The sequence below is a fragment of the Fusarium subglutinans genome (genome assembly GCF_013396075.1).
Source record: "Fusarium subglutinans strain NRRL 66333 chromosome Unknown NRRL66333_c0000066, whole genome shotgun sequence".
Taxonomy (NCBI): Eukaryota; Fungi; Ascomycota; class Sordariomycetes; order Hypocreales; family Nectriaceae; genus Fusarium; species Fusarium subglutinans.
In genome coordinates this window covers 1-19,153 of record NW_023502129.1, presented here as the reverse complement: position 1 = coordinate 19,153, position 19,153 = coordinate 1, and the positions used below count along the sequence as shown (strand labels likewise).

At 47.1% G+C, this 19,153-nt stretch overlaps 8 protein-coding genes across 8 annotated transcripts; 4 read left to right on the top strand and 4 right to left on the bottom strand.

Moving 5' to 3' along the window:
- Positions 1–234: 234 nt before the first annotated feature.
- FSUBG_6357 (aminopeptidase yscI precursor vacuolar) lies at positions 235–1,890 on the top strand (the record flags this gene model as incomplete). The annotated part of the gene is made up of 1 exon (XM_036684546.1): positions 235–1,890. The coding sequence occupies one exon, from the start codon at positions 235–237 to the stop codon at positions 1,888–1,890; it is 1,656 nt and encodes a 551-aa protein (XP_036538072.1).
- A 489-nt stretch (positions 1,891–2,379) lies between these two features.
- On the bottom strand, positions 2,380–3,873 carry FSUBG_6356 (uncharacterized protein; the record flags this gene model as incomplete). The annotated part of the gene is made up of 1 exon (XM_036684545.1): positions 2,380–3,873. One exon carries the CDS (start codon positions 3,871–3,873, stop codon positions 2,380–2,382), a length of 1,494 nt encoding a protein of 497 aa, XP_036538071.1.
- A 448-nt stretch (positions 3,874–4,321) lies between these two features.
- FSUBG_6355 (uncharacterized protein) lies at positions 4,322–4,834 on the top strand (the record flags this gene model as incomplete). Its single annotated transcript, XM_036684544.1, has 1 exon — positions 4,322–4,834. The coding sequence occupies one exon, from the start codon at positions 4,322–4,324 to the stop codon at positions 4,832–4,834; it is 513 nt and encodes a 170-aa protein (XP_036538070.1).
- Positions 4,835–6,732: 1,898 nt separating this feature from the next.
- Positions 6,733–7,519, top strand: FSUBG_6354 (uncharacterized protein; the record flags this gene model as incomplete). Its single annotated transcript, XM_036684543.1, has 2 exons — positions 6,733–6,792; positions 6,854–7,519. The coding sequence occupies 2 exons, from the start codon at positions 6,733–6,735 to the stop codon at positions 7,517–7,519; spliced, it is 726 nt and encodes a 241-aa protein (XP_036538069.1).
- A 2,502-nt stretch (positions 7,520–10,021) lies between these two features.
- Positions 10,022–10,584, bottom strand: FSUBG_6353 (uncharacterized protein; the record flags this gene model as incomplete). Its single annotated transcript, XM_036684542.1, has 2 exons — positions 10,022–10,439; positions 10,499–10,584. 2 exons carry the CDS (start codon positions 10,582–10,584, stop codon positions 10,022–10,024), a joined length of 504 nt encoding a protein of 167 aa, XP_036538068.1.
- Positions 10,585–12,068: 1,484 nt separating this feature from the next.
- On the top strand, positions 12,069–13,454 carry FSUBG_6352 (uncharacterized protein; the record flags this gene model as incomplete). Its single annotated transcript, XM_036684541.1, has 3 exons — positions 12,069–12,156; positions 12,465–12,786; positions 12,860–13,454. 3 exons carry the CDS (start codon positions 12,069–12,071, stop codon positions 13,452–13,454), a joined length of 1,005 nt encoding a protein of 334 aa, XP_036538067.1.
- Positions 13,455–14,736: 1,282 nt separating this feature from the next.
- FSUBG_6351 (uncharacterized protein) lies at positions 14,737–15,450 on the bottom strand (the record flags this gene model as incomplete). Its single annotated transcript, XM_036684540.1, has 1 exon — positions 14,737–15,450. One exon carries the CDS (start codon positions 15,448–15,450, stop codon positions 14,737–14,739), a length of 714 nt encoding a protein of 237 aa, XP_036538066.1.
- Positions 15,451–16,637: 1,187 nt separating this feature from the next.
- Positions 16,638–18,180, bottom strand: FSUBG_6350 (uncharacterized protein; the record flags this gene model as incomplete). Its single annotated transcript, XM_036684539.1, has 4 exons — positions 16,638–17,059; positions 17,104–17,457; positions 17,509–18,121; positions 18,178–18,180. 4 exons carry the CDS (start codon positions 18,178–18,180, stop codon positions 16,638–16,640), a joined length of 1,392 nt encoding a protein of 463 aa, XP_036538065.1.
- Positions 18,181–19,153: the final 973 nt, after the last annotated feature.

Here is a 19,153-nt window from a genome sequence, read left to right as displayed (position 1 = left end):
GTCTTTATCTCAACACATGACACGTCAAGGTCACGCATTGACCAGGTGACCTAGGTGGGTAGCTCCGAGATCGTCGTTTGTACCTACCTATAGCTCAACCTGACAACATCCAACCCAGCATCGATAATTCTTTACCTTTCACATTCCACCTTTCGACCTTTGGCAACAAGTATCATTTGATTCTCCAGCTTGCACATAGCTTCAACCCCTAAAATGACTCAGGTTACGCCTGCAATGTTGAGCGCCCGCGCTTCGTCCCTGTCATTGCGACAACAAGCGCTATCGTCGTCAGCTACGCTCAACAACAATGCGACAGCGCCCCAAAAGCCCGAATCGAAGCAAAGCTCCAAGAACTTTATCATTTCAGATATGAAGGGTCGTGATACAAAGGACAACCGCGTATGCGCTTCCTGTATTACCAAGCTTGCGCCTGATGAAGTCGGCCAGGTCAACTGGCACCTTGAGGCTGGCCAGGCCTGTAAACTGTGCCAGGTTGAGAAGATGGACCCTGAGTGTTTTACCAAGCCTTTCTGCGACTTTCTTCGGGAGAACCCTACGATTTTCCACACTGTTGATTACTTTGAGAACAAGCTGAAGGCGCTTGGATATGAGCGACTCTCTCCCCGCGATAACTGGTCGGGCAAGATTCAGCCTGGTGGCAAGTACTGGGTCACTCGGAATGGGAGCTCTCTTATCGCTTTCAAAGTTGGTAAAGCATATAAGCCTGGAGATGGTGTTGCTATGATCGGTGGCCACATTGACGCCCTCGCCGCGAAGCTCAAGCCCGTCAGCACAAAGCCTGTTAAAGCCGGATACATTCAGTTGGGAGCTGCACCATATGCTGGAGCCCTGAATGCAACCTGGTGGGACCGGGATCTCAGCATTGGTGGACGGGTTATCCTTGATGATAATGAAACCGGAAAGAAGACTGTAAAGCTCGTGAAGCTCGACTGGCCCATCGCCCGAATCCCCACGCTTGCGCCTCATTTCGGAGTCGGCATGATGGGAAACAATAACGCTGAGACTCAAGCCGTTCCTATTATCGGCCTAGAGAGCTCACAGCGTCCGTCTGCCGAGGCTCTTGGACCCGCTGGCTCTTTTGTCAACACCCAACCCCCCCGACTGGTTGAGCTCATTGCCAAGGAGCTTAACATTCAATCCTATAGTTCAATTGTCAACTGGGAACTCGAACTTTACGACTCCCAGCCCGCCCAGACTGGTGGCCTGGATCGTGAGTTCATCTTCGCTGGTCGCATTGATGATAAGCTCTGTAGTTGGGCAGCCCTTACCGCCCTCTTGGCATCTTCAGAAAACAGCGACGAGGGAGGAATAAAACTAGTCGCCTGCTTTGATGACGAGGAGATAGGCAGCTTATTGAGGCAAGGCGCGCGTGGTAACTTTCTTCCCTCTGTCGTTGAAAGAACCGTCGAGAGTCTATGTCCAGATGTATATGGACCAGGACTTCAAGGACAAACATGGTCTGCAAGTTTCCTCGCGTCTGCCGATGTCACACATGCCGGAAATCCCAACTTCCTTGAGAAATATCTCCCTGAACATGTGCCTGAGTTAAACGTTGGTGTAACAATCACCACAGACTCCAACGGCCACATGACGACAGATAGTGTATCCAGTGCCATTATGGAGCGGGTAGGTCAGGTTGCTGGGTGCCGGACACAAAGGTTCCAGATTAGAAGCGACTCTAGAAGCGGCGGAACCATTGGCCCATCACTATCTAGTATGCTGGGGGTCAGATCGGCAGACGTAGGACTTCCACAACTCAGCATGCACTCTATTCGCGCCACTACTGGTGCATTGGATCCCGGCCTGGGTGTCAAGTTCTTCAAGAGTTTCCTTGACAACTGGGAGAAGATTGACGCTGAGTGGCACTAGAGGTGGAGGCAGAGGGTGTTTGATATTTGATTCAGGGGCTTTGTTTCGATACCTACTTGGATGGATATTATGGTTGTAGAGATTGGTAATCTTAGATCAGAACTGTACACGATATAGATAGATTGAGAACAATACGGAGTTTCTATCGGTTTATTCTTAAAAGTCCATACCGCAACGCAGAAGGTTGAAGCCAAGGGTTGGCAAATCAGTGTCTATTATGGGTCTGTAACTCCAACATGACTACTGTAGCACATCCATCCATTCGAAAGCCGATATCGACATCAGAACTCCAATCATCTGCCACTTCCATTGCCAATTATACCTAGCAGCAACTGAACCTTGATATCCATTAAGCGTGGATACGCCCTATACGAGCAAGCCCTTCACTATGGTTAGGGATGACCTTGAAAGGTATTAGTAACAAGTCAAATGCTTAGTCCAAGGAAGAATGACTTGCCGCTGAGATCTGCCACGAATACACCTCCGTTTTCAATTCTTTCTATCCCCATAGCCCGCCTTAGGTCGCAGGGCCTCAAGATCAGCGATAGCACAGTGCTTCAAATGCTGGTTTCTAAAGTGCTCGGACGCGAGAATTAGTCTCAACAAATTGGGGGCCCGGCACTCAACCCCAAGCTGAATAGGGGCACCAGCACCCGCAATCGCCCACTTCTGAATTCGTCTTCGAGCAGCCTCAACGATGAGTTGCAGATTATGCCCGCAGATTCTGTTCTTCTCATAAGTGTCGTAATGAATCAGGACATTCTGCTTTGCTTGTGTTTCATTGAGACCAAGGAGAAGTTTGACCTGCGATTTATACACGCGTTGTCCAGTCTTGTCTTTGTAAAGCCAGTTAATGCCATCTGCGTCGAGGTCGAGCGAAAGATAGATCGGAATCGCGTTGCCCTTGCGAGCCTTGGAGCTTCGGCGTCCATTTGCTGGTTGGTTGCTGGAGGCATCCGTAGAGTAGTAGCCGACCTGGTAGTGAATGTCTGGCTTGCCACGCGGAGGCAGAGGGTCACTCTCAGAAACCGGCATCTTGGAATTCCAGTCCTTAAAGACAGTACTCCAGAAATACTTGTAGGTCTCGTCGGCTGGGAGATAGACATCCCCCTTCCGCTGGACGTATTCGTACAGCTTGATGAGATCGTGCAGCCACATCTTCTCTTTGATGACGAGCTGGCTGTGTTCAGAAACACACTCATCAGCCGCTCGGGATTCAACGACATCCTGATCTTCAAGGAGGTTCTTGAAACCGACTTCATGACAAATTGGACGCGATGAGGCTGCTGGAGCCACCTGCTGGGCGGGCAGTCCAGCTTGCTGAGGTTGCTGCATGGCTAAGGAACTTCCACCTCCAGGAGTGCTGAGGGGCATGCCCTGGGTAGACTGATGCTGAAGTGGTGCGCCGCCTCGTGGGTCTTGAATAGCAGCATATTGCTGCGGATGAGCCTGGAGTTGTGAACTCTGCTGGAAGTTTTGCTGAGAGAGATAGGGGTTCCCGAACTGCGGGTTGAAGGGAAACGCCGACTGAGTAGGAAACTGCTGTCCCATCTGAGGATACTGCTGTTGGCCAGTGTGAGAAGGATACTGGAAAGCCTGCTGAGAAGGGTATCCATATATATGCTGAGCCAAGTTCGGGTCGATAGACTGCTGAGAAAAGACATTTGGCTGCTGCATGATATCCTGATAATGAGTCTGCTGGGGAAAGGAGAAATTGGCAGCTGACTGCAAGCTAGCATAGCCGGCGATGAGATTCTGAACATTGTGCTGTTGGTCGGGAATGTCAGCGACGAGTTCATCGACATGATCAACGAGTTCCGAAGGAGCCGGAGTATGTTCTTGAGATTGATGAGCCTGAGCAACCTGGGCATTCTGATGAGTTGCAGATACTTGCTGAGCATGGGTAGCTTGACTATTGAGGACCTGGGGTCCTGTAGTCGAAGCGGTCGCCTCAGGGCTATCTGTGGTGGTGTTGGAAGCCATCGATGCTGACGATGCTGTAGCCTAAACGGTCGGAAGAAAAAGCAAAGAAGCACATATGAAGATGAAGAACAAAACAAGATACAATATAAAAAAATTAATGAAATGAAATGATTGCCGAAGCAACCGTCAGTGTCTGCCCTGGTGTGTGTCATTCTCCACCTTGCCAGTGCCATGATGTGTTCGGATATCAGAACAGTTAATTTTGGCACTGGCAGTGACAGTTACAGTTACAGTTAAAGTGACTTATGGATGCCATACAATCTATATTTAGCAGTGGCTCTTTGCATTGCAAAGTCGCCAGTAATGTTAATACCCTAAAATGTTTCTCGATCCCTTTCATCAACATCAACCTTCGCCTCGTTTACAGTAACAAACATACAGCATTTTTCTTACTCCAGAACTACCAACACATAATCGCCAGTCCCTTAAGCTCCCTCAACATCTCAATATGCCTGAGTACACTACAGACTATCTACGGTACTGGGGTGATGAATGGGTTGCCCGTTGGTCAGAGGGCCACTGGGCTTTGGAAAACATAGCAAGGTGCACCTTGCAATACCTGAAGATATACACGAATTGTGATGTTTGCTCCGGACTTTCGAGAAGTCCTTCCTATAGATATAGGACTGAACGTATTTTCGGTGTTGAATGGACACCACATGAGGCTAATGGCAAAACTAACTACGAAGTATCATGTGGCTTCAGCGAGCTCGCCTGGCTGGAAAGCGAGTGGGCTAGAGATCGTCTGGAGAAATTCGAGGAGCCATACTGGTCTAACGAGCTGATTGCAGAGGGCCAATTCATGTGCGGCTGTATCTCCGGCACTCTTTTCAAAATGGTGCTCTTAATCGATTGGGTTGAACAACGCTGGGACAGAATGGTGGACCAAGTTGAACGTCTTCTCATGGCCAACTCGGAACGTGAGGCAATTATCGAAGAAGAACTTGAGAGATCCGCTTAAGGATGACCCCTAGGGGGTTTCCTAACCGGAAGACGCATTCTACAGAGCCTTTCTTGACTGGCCTACACCAAGCTTGAGATAGCCCCTACCTAAAACATGGAGATCCGGATGAAGATGCAGGAGAAGATGCCAAGTCTTATTCACTATCGCCATTCTCAGGCAAGTTGTAAGCTCCTTGCATTTCCTATGCCATCTTACTAATTGATCATAGATTGCGCCAGCGGTCCAGCCAAGGACCTTTGAGATGCGAATAACTCGACCGTAAGGCCGCCTTCACTTGAGACCATAGTCAGAAATGGTCTGCCTCACCTAGATTTACGTTCTGTTCATTTGCTAATGTGCTACCCCTGATATGTTGAACGTAGCAATCAAGTCAGAAGAAGCTGAGGAACACTTGTTCCCGTTATGTCTTGCGATGGAGTGCCGGCTCTTTTATTATTGGGAAATTGAAGCTGGTTGTTGGCAGAGTAATTGTATTTTGAGAGAGAGCAATAGGCTCCCGTCTCTTTGCTGACGAAATTTGCATTGGTGTTTGCAGCTTCTTCTGGTTCTCATAGGATAAGATAGATTTTGACAGTTGCCCAAACAGCCGAGAAAATTCACTGTACTAGGAAATTGTGTCTTTTATGGTATATTAGGAGCTGAATTTGAACAGTTTATGTTATCGTTCGTATGTGACATGATTCATAATCATGATGTTCGGCAGAACAGAACTTTTGTTCCCGGCCAGCCAAATTGCCTAGGCATGTCTTTGGTAAACTTTCAGTAGCTGGTTCTCAAATATGCCTCAGGTTCAGGATATCAATAACAGAGAAGGTAGAAAGTTGAGAAAGCATCCCTCTTCAGCTCCTGGACCGCTAGTAGCCCTTTGATGATGAGTTGGGAAGTTTCACTATTCTCACAGATGTTACTTAACGGTTGATATTTGAACCAGGCCTTCCAACTTATACTTGAGGGGAGTAGAAAGTATTTTATCGGGATTTTGATCTTTACCAGTACGTGACTCACTCCACACTTTGGGAATTGGGTAGACTCAGCGAGTTGAGCATCAGTAGTCAACCAGCTACACAATCGGGCTAGAAGAATGAAATTGATCGTCAGGACCATGGAACCTCCCCGTAGATGGAAGAGCACCAGCGGCGGGGATATTATCAAGGACGATACGAATAGTGATGTCAGCTTCAATGGCAATGATGATTAAACGAAGGAGGACGCAAGGTCTGAGAACTCCCATAATTCGATCACGGCGAAATAACAGTCCCATACAATATTATGATAGTGGTGAAATTAATTCTCTATACTCACCTATCATAAAACCATCAAACTTTGTTCGTGGAAATCCGACCTCAAGAAACAATTCCTCGCTGAAAAGGGGGTAAAAAGGGGGCGGTTCGACAACAAGCACAGTAACGGCAAGACATAGGTAGCCAGTAATTCATTGAAAACATATTCGAGTAATGTTATATCCGATCTTAATTTCGAGAGAAGCTGCAAGATCTTAGTATTATATGCATTTTTCGACGACTTAGTGAATGGCAGACTTAAATGTTCATGTAGATGCTCGAGAGCCTACACTGCTAAAACACTAGATTGAGGTAATTAGGTGATCTGGCAGTGCTAATAACTGAGACTACCTAAGGCCTATCCATAGGTACCTAGCTGTGTCACCCGTAAAGATCTTGGAGTGCAAAGAGCGGGCAAATACAAGGCCAGTGGGAATCTCCTTCACTGCACATTCGATACCTCTTCTTCTCTTCGCATCATTTCTTATGCCAAGAGGCGAAACACAACCTGAGATACGCGCTGTTGTATTTGTGTAAGTATTTGATCCAGTGTATTCTCATCTATCTCAACTGACACGAGAAAGTACATAGTCTTGTATCATCGCCGACTACGCCATGGCCTCCCGAGGGCGCGACAGGCTGATTCTGCGAGAAGATATCGTTAGCGACGACAAGGTGTATTCGTCCAGAGACCCCAATACAGTCCTGCGCAGCCATAGAATGCTCACAAAGAAAGAACAAAATCGCTCTCATCAACCATGCCCAAGAATACGCTTGGGTTCTGGTTCACCAACTAGGACAGACTGGCGCAAGCTCCAAGAAGCTTTTGAAGAAGTTCTACGCCGAAATATTCCTCCATTGGTCAACTTCTCAAAGGAGAAATCCTAGCCCACCATCCACTTATCGCAAAGACGTGCAGACTCTTGTAGGGTCCATAAAGGGGACTTGTCCGAAAGAAGCTGTCGACAGTACCACGCAAAAGTGTGGCGAACCTGTTTACTTAGTTTTAGAAGTCGATGCGCGCTCCGAGTCCATAGAATGGACTTGGTTCAGCGGTCAAGGACTGGCTCTTGGTCTGGAGCTTGTTGAATTCGAGCCAGGTCTCACCGTCACTCAAGCCAAGATCAATGCTATTCACAACTACGACAACCATGAGCGACAACGAATCACTTCCTACAACATTCAACGTATCATCTGTGCTACTCGTCGGGTACTAGTCAAGTGGGCAGCTCGTGGAAGTGAGAGTCCGCCCAAGATCGAGCCAGGAGACAGGGTCACCAAAATCCAGACACTTGTACTTGCATCGGACCTTGCCCGTTCTACGGCCGCCACGTACTCTCAGATTGTTGAAGGCATGAATAGGGAAAGCGATGGAGGAACTGACGACCTTGACTCTGACTGAAGCGTGTTCGCAGCGCTCTATAAAACTGACAGTTCGTATTCTCAGTATTCGGTAAACTCTCAGTTCATGGCTCACGATCAAGCCATTATGTCTGTCCATGGGCCTTCCAGCTTTAGAAATGGTCGCTCAAGTTACAGTCATGGTTAATTGCGCGGGCTGGAGCTGTCTCGTTGAGACTTAGCAACACTCGCCCTTTTTACTCATGGTTTCATTTGCATAAGGTGTGTCATTATTCTTCCAAGATGTTTCGTTGGTCAATACCCTAACTTGTAAAGGCCACACTTTCTCTGCTTTGACCTGAGATGAATGAAGAACGATTACGATATGACGGACAGGCCATACGTTGATACTTGAAGGGTTACTAGATTTGGTTGACGATAGGAGGTGTCATAGTTTAATTTTATTTTACTGAAAGCTAGGAATTGAGAGATTACAACATATCCCCTTTTATTTTTTCAAAGAGATGCCAGTAAACCTCAACAGCACGCGAGAAGCCACCTATAGAGAGACGCGGACGTGAACTGTGGTAACTACTAGATGCCTATCACTTTAAGCTCAGAGTTTGGTGTTGAGCTTCCCGAATACACAATCTGATAAGATCTCGAGCCTCTAAACGACAAATATTAAGGTTTGCTATTGCAAGTTTGATCTCTTTCAGATAAATCGCAGTCTCAGCGTGTCGTGACTGGGGACAGTCCCAGAAATATGAGCCCTTCGCAAAAATCTCATTCGGGTTTATAAATGCCCTGTAATGGAACATAGGTCTCCAATACGAATAGTGAAGCGGTCTACTTTGACTTTCCTTCATCTCGTTTGGTATACCTCTCCATTCTGAGAAAAAGTCAGCAATCAACCACTTTGCCTCGCAAAGGGAGAAACACACCGCTTACGAATAGTCTTTCCACGGCTGTAGAAATGGGTTCGCATGTTTCTGGCTTTGGAAGCAGCCTTTTTGATTCCCCTGCGGGCATGGCCCATCTTTGTTCGCATTCGTTGCCCGCATTCCTCGATAGACTTTTTGACTTGTTGTGAAAACTGTGACGACCCTGAAGATTGCTCAGGTTTGGAAGGACTCGAAGAGCTTGAAAGCCGCGACCATAAGGACCGTATAGATCCACCCATAGTGCCAAGAGAGGTATGAGAGAAGGTTTGCGTGTAGTGGATGGTGTCGTGATGAAGAGGTTGTGAGTATAGTGGAAATTGTCACTGCAAGGAATGTAGGAAAGGAGTGAATGAAAGGTGAAAAGGTGTCCCAAGTCAAGTAAGAGCATCCCCTTATATAAATACCTTGTCTAGAAAGTACTTTTTGGTCACTAGATAAAAATACAGCTGTGAAATGTTTACAGTCCCTGATTCGATTTACTGTCACATAGATACACTCCAGTATCCGACAAGATCCCCCAATGGGAGACCTTGCTCGTTTTGCTCAACAAACCCAAGATATGAATTCAAGCTATGGCTCACCCAGCAACTAACCCAATGCCGGCAATGATTGGTAAATGTTGCGTCGTGAAGGAATCCGAGCCTTATTTTCACATTAGATTCAGAAGTTAAACCTCATGACAAAGTTTGATACGTATCTCATGTGGCATCCTCTCCCACAAGGACCAGGCTGACCATTGGGCACAAGTATTCTTTGGGTTCTGAGATTAGGAGAGACTCGGGGCAGTTCATTAACAACATTTCGACCATCTGCACTGCATTATCCAATTAGCTGGGCATCCAGCAGATGAATGAACACTCTGCAACCACTGAGCTAAATAAATGAAACATGGGCGACAAGTGGTGTTATATAATAGATGATTATGGAGTTTATTGAACAAAGCACTGAGGTAGTATCAAATGCGGACATTGCGTAAAGTGCATATGTAAAGATATGTCACGTTCGAGGAAGTGAGCAACGCATTAAGCTTCAACCAACAAACATAAATGTAGTCTACCTAGACTGGATGGTCAGGATAACCTCAAATTTAATCGCTAATATAATCATATGATTCATTTAAGCATTTGATAAATTACCTTTGCCCTGATAACAATTTCAATTTGTGAATACTTGTGCCAAAATGCAACAATACCTCTCAAGATCCAACCTGTCATTGGGTTCTGCTTGTCGAACTCTGCCTTTTGCTACGCCTTTTTCAAACTATGAGTTTGCTTCCCTTCTTCTGAAAGTGCTACCTTCACTTTCTTCATTCCATATTGAGTCTTAGGTTTCTGTTTGATGGCCTGTTTTTGTCCCTTTGTCCTGGCTACTTTCCATGCAATACACTCGCAATGTTTACCGACCTCACCCAGAGGAAGTACCAAGTCTAAATTTGGATTGAAGAGCCGCGGGGGCAAGGGAAATTGCGACCTTCAACCAGAGTGTTAAGATAAAATGGTCTAAAGGCATGCTAAGATATACTAAACTTACCTAAGCCTTTTCGTCCCTTAGGATTGAGGTCCTAGGTTTTCTTGACTCCTCTATAAGGGTGATGAAAAGGTTGCATTTGAAAGACAGTTTTATCGTTCGGTATCCGGAGGGAGATACGCCCGCGGCCTGCAGCATCTGAGTCCCAGTGCATCATTCGACGGCGAGCATCGAGGGACCTTGGCGATGAATGTCAATAATCTGGGGAACCTGGATACTGGCAATACCCGGGGGGCTGGAGGGAAGTTGGCAGCGGGAAGACTAACCAGCTCTTGCGCGAGGATCTTGGCCTGTCGGACGTAGCGGACTAGGCGGTTCCATTCTGCCACGCGTTCCTCCTCCTCTTCCTCGTACAGGATGTCCAGGAAATCCATGACGCTGAAGCATGTATCCGAGATGCACTTGGCGATGTACTGCCCCTCTGCAATAATCGCGTTATCGAAGTCCCGGAGGTCGAAATTGCGGAGTCTATTTTCACCCCAGATGATCTCTAGGGTGACCATTTCACTGCTGTGTGGCCGTCAGTGTACCACATCACTCCAAAGATGACGTTGGTCCTCCAGCGGTACAGAGGGGAGGTGCCGAGGAGATTGATGATTTCGGGATTGCTGAGGTTGGTTATGAGTTGTAAAGCGAGTCTAGAATATGATCTCATGCTTGGTATGGAGTTAGACCATCGTTCCAACCACTCTTCCCCAAGAAAATCGAGGTATGATTGTGAATAGTCGGACATCTGGAGATATTAGCTCTGGTATTGCGCTGTTAGGGGCAGATAGATATACCGCAGTTCCTATAGTTCAATACTGGTGGCAGAGTTGAGGAGTTGATGAGATGGGGAGATGGGGAGTTGAATGGTGACTGTGAGAGTACCTAAGGTATTTTATAAGCTGATAACCCCTGGTCGCAAGACTTTAGGATAAATTATCCTAAGTTTAGGGTATCCTTAGGCCATCCTTATCAAAATAATGCTGAATTTAGATGAGCCATGAGGTGTCAGGCAGTGCCAGCAACTGTCAAGCATTCTACCCCTCGGGATACATCAGAATAGTAACACAATGCCCTGATTCACCCCTCGTGGAGCGACCACCTGGCAATTTCTCAACCTGCCCAAGGTACTCGCCATTTTCATCGGTAAGAAGATGTTAACTGGAAATGCATGCATCGATTGACCGCCAGTCAAAGAGCTACAACTCCGCACCATCTGGCATTGTTGGGTATTTGGCTGGAGACCAATGCTTCAGTACCTATGCGAGGACGATATGAGGAGGCTGCTCAGAACAACTCATGTCCAAAGGACAGCATTTATCTCTCTCATCTGCTCATCACCATCCTACTCTACTCCTCCTTTCATCACCCTGCCAGTTCAACGCGGCTATCCTATTGAAACCAACCCCGAGTGCCAGCTGAGCCCACTCCGGTCTCTCCGGTGACCGTTTGAAGGTATGTCCTCGTATGCCAAGCACGCCTCTCTGACAATACTTAGTGATTGAAGCAAATCGAGTTGGTGACTAGATGGAAAAGTACAAACACCATACGTGCCCCGCGGGCATCACAGCCCCCAGATGATGCGCGTAATGCGTCGGCTTCTCTGGCTAATTCGTTCATCCCCCCAAGTGGTAGCGACATCGGATTTCTAGACGGCGTGTCTCTAAACCGTGGGAAACCTTCCCATTATTCTCATCAGGCTCATGCGCGTGGTGCGGTCGATCCCATATTTCACAACCCCCGAGATGTGTACCATCCTCAATCTCATTCTCCTCGGACTCCTCCATTGGGCCCGGTATTTGGTGGAATGACATCCTGCACGAGAAGCCTGATCAATCATATGCACAGAGCACAGCAGGACTGAATTCGATCTATCTTCCACTCCCAAGCCCGCCCAACATCAAACTTCCTGAAGAGCTGCAAAGCCGCAGTTGCTGGACTGGAACAGCCATTCTTGATAACGAGTTCAAATCGGCACCTGGTATCTTTAAATTGATTCAAATCGCCATTATTTCTCCGCACCTCGGTCTACAATCGAACTTGATAGTTTCATTTTGCCGCTTTTGGGCATAAGTGTCCCCAGAAGGTCAATGGATGTGGCCCTTGGTCGACACATTTCCAAGGCATAAAAGAAACCAGGCTATTGTTATCCTCATGCTATGTCCTCTGCGAGAAAAGAAGATAGTGGCTGAATCGGACGAGCTATATCTCACTAACGAGTTCGTCACCCGACTTGAACACTGTAAGTCCACTCCTCTGGTAACATGAGAAACTGGTTTCTAACCCTGAACAAGCATCAGTCCCTTAGGCTTCGAAATGGCCAAGATTTACTTTCGAAAGCAATGTCGTTGCAATGAAAATGACTGTCACTGCCCCTGACGATTTGCAATAACTATACCTTTTCCCCATCCTACACCTTCTCTCCGCACATTTCATAACACAACTTTCATACCCATACGAGATATTTCGCATTAACAGATCGGCTGGCGAAATCAGGAGATATATATCATCTTTATCAGCAATGCGGTATGATTTAGCTGCGGATTAAAGCTATTCTAGAACGACCTGCACTCGGCCTCGGACTACTTGGTCTTTGCACCACCGTCGAGCTTCTGATCGCCACTCACGTTTTCAACATATATCTCAAATGTACATTGACATTTTCCTGTCTGCTGCAAATCCTCCTGATAAACCCCAAGGCCCCTCCTCCCCGACCCCCTCCCCGACCCAAGACCCTGTCATCATCATCGTCGACGACGACGACGATGATACTTATATGCTTCATCCGCAAGCTCCTCCTCCGCGACCACCCTCCCCAAGCTCCTACTCCCCAGCGAGGCATTTCATACATCGAGGCCATCAACCTGACTGCGTATAGTATTGAGCGACCCTCAAAAGTCACCTTATATAGGTACAGAAGGAAGCCTTACACACAATGAACATAGCTTTTTTGTCGATATTGCCCAGATGACACACCAAGTTAAGGAAGGTCTTGATATCCCCTATACACTTGACCATTGGAAAGCTTTCTGGAACATGGTGTTCCAAGATTGGGATACTTCAGTTGGTAATGCTGATGACCTACCTCTGAGGGCAGTTACTCTAGCAGATAGCAAAGTCAGAGCCGGCAAACTGACGATGAATCATCCACCCAGTGTTGAGTATCCTGGACCACCTGGTCCAGCACGACTCCAAGGCCAGCCTGTCTACATGAGCATATCTCCTGCCGCCCAAGACCAGCTCCTTCAACCTATCTGGAAAGGCGAGGCGGGGAAGTTTGTTAGTCCTCGTTACATCGAAATGGAGATGCCAAGGGGAGAGTGCCTCGATCTCGCTGTCCTCAGATTCGACCGAGCTACGACGTCCCGCATGAAAGACTACAACCTCGCCTGCATCACCAACGCCGCTCGCCACCGACTAATGCATTTTGCTGTAGTAGGTACGGGCGTGGCAGCCAATGTCCCAGTAAATTGTCGAGCACCAACCCCTCTGGTACCTGAGCTCGACGGAGACCGCGCAGAGGAGACAGCCATCGCCTAGCAGGCTATGTGGAATTCCGTGTTCGCCGTCGCCATGGTCGCCGCGCTCCATAAACCTCTATCCTAAGGGAGGTGACAAAAAGCCTTATAGATTTAGAGGATCTTAGACTAAGCATTTTTAGCAACTCAATTTAATGTCAGAAGTATTCTTGCACCCCAGGGCCACATATGTCTTGATATGTTTGTTGGCCAGAAGCAAATATGTCGCTCGCTTCTGCACTCTTCGCATGTGGTTGGACTCAACAGCACGCCGCGTTGATGAACCAGGAGATCTGTTGTTCGGGCTCGATGACATTAAAAGCGGAAATGCGCGTCTGATATTTTTCAATGGATTATAGTTACTCTTCATCTATCTATGCTGTGGCCTTTGTGCTGATCAAGATTACGAAAGCCTCTTGATACTTGTCTCAACACATCAAGCTCTTATGAAACAATATTCTTGTTGGAGCTTAAGACATGTGATCAGGGACAACTCCCCTATTCATGAGATAGATGGGTTTAGATAAGAGATCCTGTAACAAACAATACATACCTACCAAATAGGCTTCCGTGGCGCCTTCATTATGCGCAGCCGTTGCATAGCCGTTGGGTGTCGGTGCCAGCCCAAACCTCCTCTATAGCAACAAGTACAGCTTTTCCATCGCCACATAGTACACAAGACTTCCAATTTAATTCGCCGAAGACAAGCCTATTCTCGTTTCCAGGTGAAGTTGCAACTTGGCTGATCATGAACTAACATGGCAAACAGGGATAGACAGTAGCAAACATCATTCACATGTGGCAAAACAACTGACTCAAGGCAGCGTTCCTCTTCCGTTTTGGTACACGAAGGTTATCTTTTGGTCCAAAGATGGGCCGCTAACGGACGAACAATGACTTTGTGGAGTTTGAGTTTATGTGCCTGCAGCACCTGATGATAGACTTTTACGGCGACAGTCCGCTTCACAATCGTCTCCCGTGGTTGCCGGGAACAGTAGCTGTCATGGTTCCACAAGCAGTCTTTGTTCTTGTGTGGCCTCGGATTACCCAGCTGCTTGGCGAAGTCTAGATCCAGTTGTGCGTAAGGTCGTGATACCCACACATGCCTCACCGCTGATGTGTTGAAGTGATTTCACAATACAGGCAGGTCACTGTCAGAGGAAGCTTTCAGGCATAAAGATAACTGTTATACATTATTAAGGCTATTAATGCCAATCCTAGTAATACTGGCTGTTCAAAACAATCATTACCCTTTCATCATCATTAGTTCCGTCTCATTGTTCACCAAGGTACCCCAATCCCAATTAAGGGCTGTACTTCTCCCACTGGATCTTGGACACATCCTTGTAGCACTTGGACTCAAGAGCGTACTTGTGGCTGGAGTACGATCCCTTAGGAAGAGTTTCCAACTCGGCACACTGGGGCACAAGGCGGATGGGAGCACAACCCTTGGGGATGTTGCGCTGGATCTTGTTGTTTTTGTCGATGGTGAGGTGAGCCTGCTCAATGACGATGAAGTGCTTGCCCTGGTAGTATTCCAAGCTCTTATTACACGCCACAAACGTCTCGGGCAGCAGATATGTGTAGGGGTCCTCGGGCTGGTTCAACTGGACACCGGGGGTACCGGGCTCGAAGTTGAGAGTAGCACCGAAAAGGTTCTTGTTCTTCTTGTCGGCCACGAGAGCGATGCCATTGGGGGTCAAAGGAGTGCCACCGTCACTGATGACAGTAGCCTCGCCGTTTTGGCGCTCCTCCTTGGTACCGTTTTGGTAGAAGATACGGCCCTCCTTCTTGATAACTCCGACGAGAGCAAGACCAGCTCCGGTGTGGATGCTAGTGAGCTCGGTGTTGTGGATCGGGGGATGAAAGTCCTTGGAGTGGTCTGTGACGTTGACGACGAGCTTGAAGCCCTTTGATGTCGAGCGTGAAGGGTATTTGGGGTTCACGTTGATGTGAGGTTGAACTGGTGAGGCCGCTGCAAGGCCGAGGAGGCTGAGGAAGAAGGTTGATGTGAGCATGGTTGTTGGGTAGAGTTTTGATGTAGAGAGAGTGGGATGAAATCTGAGAAGGGAGGATGGGAAGAGGGTGACAGACAAACAATCAAATTAATGTCTTGTCTATGGTGATTGTAGTCTCTGAAGAGAATTGATGATACGAGCAAACCAAGAAAGAGAAAAGGGCGATGTTCGAGTCTTTTAAATGTTGCCTCAAAATCGTCCGTCCTGGTTCTCAGCTCAGCCGATGTAACGATCAAGTCCATGCTGGCCGATCAGAAGTGGCTGGCTAAGCATCGTGAGGTGACTAGCGGACCCTCAGTGGGTATTGAGCCCATCAGTGGTCAGAGTGGAACCCGCTCCAGTGGATTGCAGGGGGTTTAGCGAATGACTAGAGGGATCGCCGGTGCGGGGAGTCCCAGCCGTGGCCAAGTCGGGGCCTTTAATACGAGGGTCCTGCCGCGACTACTTCATTGGATGGGTGTTTCTCTCCGGATCAGAGACACCTCAGATTAGTACCTAGATGAATGTCACGATGTTGAGGCCAGTAACAGAGGCAAGATACCTACTTATCTAAATATTATTTTAATACACTGATTCCACAATCTCAAACACACCCAGGTAAGCAAATGAATATCGTCATGAAAAGGTCCAGTTCTTCTGACGTCAAGAGATTACGATGCTCAATCCCTTGTTTCGAAACATGAGAGGACCCCAGTCCAATCATTGAAGATCCGATATCCATAATTAGTTTTCTTTTTTATCTTTCAAATGCCATTCTTCCGTCACATGCTACGACAGCCATTGGTTTTTTTCCTCGCAGGTAAAACCCAAATCTGTGGATCTAACACTAACGATTAGCTGAGTACTAGCTACCTAGCTAACGGACATGCACAGGCGAGACCGATGCCAAGGAATAGGATACGATGGTCTTTGTTTGACAGGACGAAGGCTGGCCTCAGCCTCATGTTACGCGAAATGGCGGTCCTCATGGACATTCCGTTTTGTCAAACGTTGAGCTCCATCGCGTGGCATTGCAGTCGCAGGGGTTGGCTCACTAGTCCATTGTCCGTCAACGTTTAATTGTCCACGTCGTATAAGGACTTCTGAACATGTAAGAGAGAATCGCCATATCCCATATCGCATGAAGGGAGGAAGGCCACGCTGTATACTGGGATACATGATACGGCACACTGATAGCTGATGAACTCCTAAATATCAAGAGCTGCTGATGTGCGAAACAGCGACAAGATGGCGCCGATAACGGGTCTATAGCTTCGTTCTATGAGGTTCTTTATGATGGGTCGGCATGTCTCATGAGACATTGACATGGTCATTGAGGGGATGAGTCGTGGATGCCAAGGAATGTAGTAAACCTGGCCCATGAGGTGAGAAATTCCTGCGATTCTTTGAAGTGAACGGATCCCATTGCAAGCATTGGCTGAAATGGCCACTGTTGCCAATATTCGGATGCCATAGACGTTATGTGCGATGTATAATTCACCCATTGTGGCCAATCCGCATACGTTGAACTCGGCACTTGTCAAAGCTGGACATCTATTATCGCCAACACTACGTCGGCATTCTTTGCGAAAGTCCATGGCGATGCAATGAATACCATGCAAGGCGAAATCTGTCCCAGCTAGTTGAATATTGTTATGTGTCGGAACAACTTACAATCAGTCAAGGCGGCAATGAAGACATCTGTGAAACAAGATGATGTAGGTTCTTGAGGGTTCAAACGACAGTTTCTTTTTGGGCACTGGAGAACCAGAAGAACTACTGGTTGACTCCGGCACTTCCTGAGCTGCGAAACGAGTGGATAGAGCCATCCGCACTGCGGGGGACAGAATTCCGGTGTGTTGACGAAACGCTCGACCTGGCTTTCAGATTCGAACTTTTCAAGACCCCGAACAATGGATACCATTTCGTGAATCCTATCTCCAAATGCAGTTATTAGGCGTATTGGCGACGACCACGATGATCGCCCCATGCCAGGACCTCGAAAAAGCCACTCGCGGTAGGCTTCTTCTGTCAGCAATCAAAGGCAATATACAGATACGGCTCGCAATACAAACTCACCGTCGTCATCATCATAATCTGATTCAAGCTTGATTCTTGAATAATCAACAATAGTATCGATGTTCGCGGGTTCTAGCGCCATGGTGTCAACGGACACAGGAGGAGCCTGTGACGGATGACTGGTGCCAGAACCCGGAAGCTCATCAAGATTGGAAAGAGAGTCGAGATCCATTTCCATGAAACCTTCATCACTGACATAATGACCCTGTACACCGATGGCGCTGGTGGCTAAGGGGTTTCGCTTTTGCTCCATGGTGTCAACGGTCACAGGAAGAACCCGCAACGGATGACCAGAGTCGGAACCCGAGACTCCATAATGATTGCTATGGCGACTATACTCGTTTTTGATGACAGTTGACGAGTTCGGGTCAACGTCCATAGCTTCGTCAGAGTTCAGTTCTATGGTCGATTCACGTTTGAGGTCAAGAATCTCTCGTTCATACTCATCCTCAAAATCGTCATCGAAGATGTCGATAGTGCAGATATCATCATTATATCCTTCTTGTTCTTGTTCCTCTTCTTCTGCTTCTCTATATCCATATCCGAGTTCCCGGTGGACATCATGAAAGGGCTGTCCATTAACCAGACCAAAATCGTCAAGCAGAGAAGTTTCCTAGACCCTTTTAGTACCGGAAACTACAGTGCCCAAATACCATTATAGAGTCTTACCATGTGCTATATGGAGTGAATCTACCGAAATGGTAGTCAGGTTCCAGGGGATGTGTCTGTGTCACCTATTGCTCGTGGACGAACTGTACCAGGAGGCATGGACAATTGGACGGGGACGAGTTGAGATGATGGAAGAAGAGGATGAAGAGGAGGGGGGAAAAGAAGAGGGATTAAATACTGTGGGTAAACTTGTGACTGATGTTAAGGCAAGACCGATTTAGGTGTTTGGGAAGGGGAGGAGCTATCGTTGTAATGAGAAGGTGCAGACGAAAAGCGGAAGGAGCATATCCGAAACAATCTCGGATTGGTAAAATGGAAGGCCCGCACGACTACCTTAGTACCTAGGTAGATGGCATTGTAATATAAGGTAGTTACGACCAAGTAAGTAGGTAAATACAGAGGAAAGAATGAGCTATTCCAGGAGGTACACAACTTCCAAAAGTTGACCCGTGTCAACGGACGTCGGAGGAGCCCACGCCGGATGAGAAGTCAACTTGAAGAATATCGAACAACCATTCCATAAACTCCATGCAATCTCCCTAGGAACCTTGGCATTTGCTTTACATTTCGCTGTCGACGGGCTCGTCACTGAACTCGATGAGCGTGTCACTGAACACGACAGAACCATATTGTCCATAGAGCTGAATGGTTGCCTCAAGGCGCAGAAAACAGTTTTCGGCATGATGATCATTTCCACCACACTTCAAGCTTGTCAGCTGTGTGCTTTCAGGGCTAATATGTCTTAGTACTTACGAATCTGTAAAGTCTTTAACTAAGTTCTGTTTACTAATTTAAGCTCTTAGCTACAAGCCTTAACTATAAATATAAAACCTTTATATAAAGTTAAGTCTTAATAATAACTAACTAATTACTATAGCTAAAGGCTAATATTATAAAAACCTAAAAAATAACTTATTTACTTATTATTATAAGTTATAAAAAGCTTTTATTTATTTTTTAAAATAATTAAATATAA